A 2,030-nucleotide genomic window follows, 5' to 3' on the forward strand; every position below is an offset into this window, starting at 1 on the left:
AAGTAGAACTGGCATGCGATTTTCTCTTAACTTCAGCAAAATAAGCAACCACAAGCCTTCTCAACTGATAGCTGCAGGTCAGACTAAGACCGAGGCAGGGCACAAAGGTGGCTAACCCAGGCAATAACCTCAGGCAGCAACTCTCTGATTGTAAAAGAGCCATGTACAGCACTGGGCAGAGTAGCTGCCAGTATTAGCAAGGAGGTAGCTGTGTGAATTTAGTGCAGTCGCACTGGCTGATGACTCTAGGTCTCAGCAAGTAATTTGGCCATGATGTGGCTTTCATCTATTCAGCCTTAATTAAGGTCTAACTGCTCTGTCAATCATCCTCACACAGGCAGTCCCATAGTAACATTATTAAAGTCATTCCCCATTTCTTCAGTAATAACTATTCACTGGAATAAGGATTGCAGATTGGCCTCTCAACTTCTACACATGAGGAAAAAACACAAAAATGTATAAAAATTGGGGATTTTTTATGGCTTGGATCAGAAATGGGTAATTTCATAGTTCCAGCATTTTCATTTTTTGGTATCCCATATGATTACAATTCAATTCTAACGCTGAACCCCCTTGTTCCCTTGCAGGACAGCCAAAAGCCTCTCCTACCGTCCACCTCTTCCCTCCATCCTCCGAAGAGCTCAGCACCAACAGCAAGGCCACGCTGGTGTGTCTGATGGACAGCTTTTACCCCGGCTCAGTCCAGGTCACCTGGAAAGCTGATGGCACCACCATCTCCAGGGGAGTGGAGACCACCAAGCCGTCCAAACAGAGCAACAACCAGTACATGGCCAGCAGCTACCTGACGCTGAGCGCCTCCGACTGGAAGAGCCACGAGACCTACGCCTGTCAGGTGACGCACGACGGGAAGAGCGTCGACAAGACCCTGAAGAGATCGGAGTGCTCTTAACCCGCAGCCCCAGAGGGCTCGGCCGGTTCCTGTCTCAGTCTGTGGAGAGCTGGGATCCCCCGGGATCGTCCTAATGCTGATTTCCAGCAACTCCCCTTCCTGTTTTATTTGGGGCCGCTTTGTAGATGTCTCTGATCCCTGCTTTGTATCCACTGCTCTCCCCACTCCACATTCCCTACAAATACTTTTCTTGCTTTAGTCTCTGATGCAGACTTGGTACAATATTAATAAAACCAGAAGCTGTTAAATATTACAGTGTCTATAAAGAGTTGAATTTCTTCTGTCCCTTTCACCAGGAGTGACTTTATTTTAGCTACTTACATTACCTACCAATAAAACATATACTTTTACCTTCCAAGCCTTCATCAGTTTGCACACAAATCTCTGCATTACTCTCTTAGCTGTTCAACAAAAGTAATTCTATAAGAATCCTAAAACCATTGCATTGGGATATCATTCTTTGCAAGGCATACAGGAGCCAACATTGAACTGAACTGAGACTGAATCCAGACCTAGCTTTTTAATATCCTCCTAGATACACTACCTGCCAAGAAGTACTGTTGCTTAACTGCCCAAGGCCAAATTTTGCTCTTCTTCATCATATTGCTGAGGTTGAAGGAACTAAGCCCCAAGGGAGGGGGCACCTCCTCCATACAAGCAAGGGTAGGAGAACAAACCTCTGCATGTACCTGATTATACAACACAAACAAAATCTATAACATCATCATCTGTTTAAATTATCTAATGTTTGTACCTCTCAGTCACTTATTTCTGAAGAGTCCGGCTACACTGTTGGGGGGGGTTCAGAAAAACTCTCTAGTCTTCCACTAAAAGTGCATGTAACCCTTGTTGAGAAATGAATCAATGGAGGTGTTATGATACCTAGACATACAACACAACAGAGCTCATCGCATTTGTTGACAGCTAGGAATCAAATTGTCCGTAGGAATCTATCAAGGTCTCCGAGGTCCTGAGTTGGATCCAGCTGAGGAGATAACTATTCAAGTGGTGACTTACATGGTGATGTACACTATAAAATAATACATTGAGGAGCTCAAGATAATGAATGGGCTTGAGCCTATAACAGTTTTTGGGGATTTATTAGTGCCTTGTTCTAACA

The 2,030-nt window shown here is 44.5% G+C and overlaps 1 gene segment (V, D, J or C); it reads left to right on the plus strand.

The window, feature by feature from the left end:
- Positions 1 to 562: 562 nt before the first annotated feature.
- Positions 563 to 1,148, plus strand: LOC109290419 (the record flags this gene model as incomplete). The annotated part of the segment is given in 1 exon segment: positions 563 to 1,148. A coding segment is annotated over 1 exon segment (348 nt), but the record flags the coding sequence as incomplete, so codon positions are not given.
- Positions 1,149 to 2,030: the final 882 nt, after the last annotated feature.

This window comes from Gavialis gangeticus, unplaced genomic scaffold (genome assembly GCF_001723915.1).
Source record: "Gavialis gangeticus isolate Ggan-Ray unplaced genomic scaffold, GavGan_comp1, whole genome shotgun sequence".
Classification (NCBI taxonomy): domain Eukaryota; kingdom Metazoa; phylum Chordata; order Crocodylia; family Gavialidae; genus Gavialis; species Gavialis gangeticus.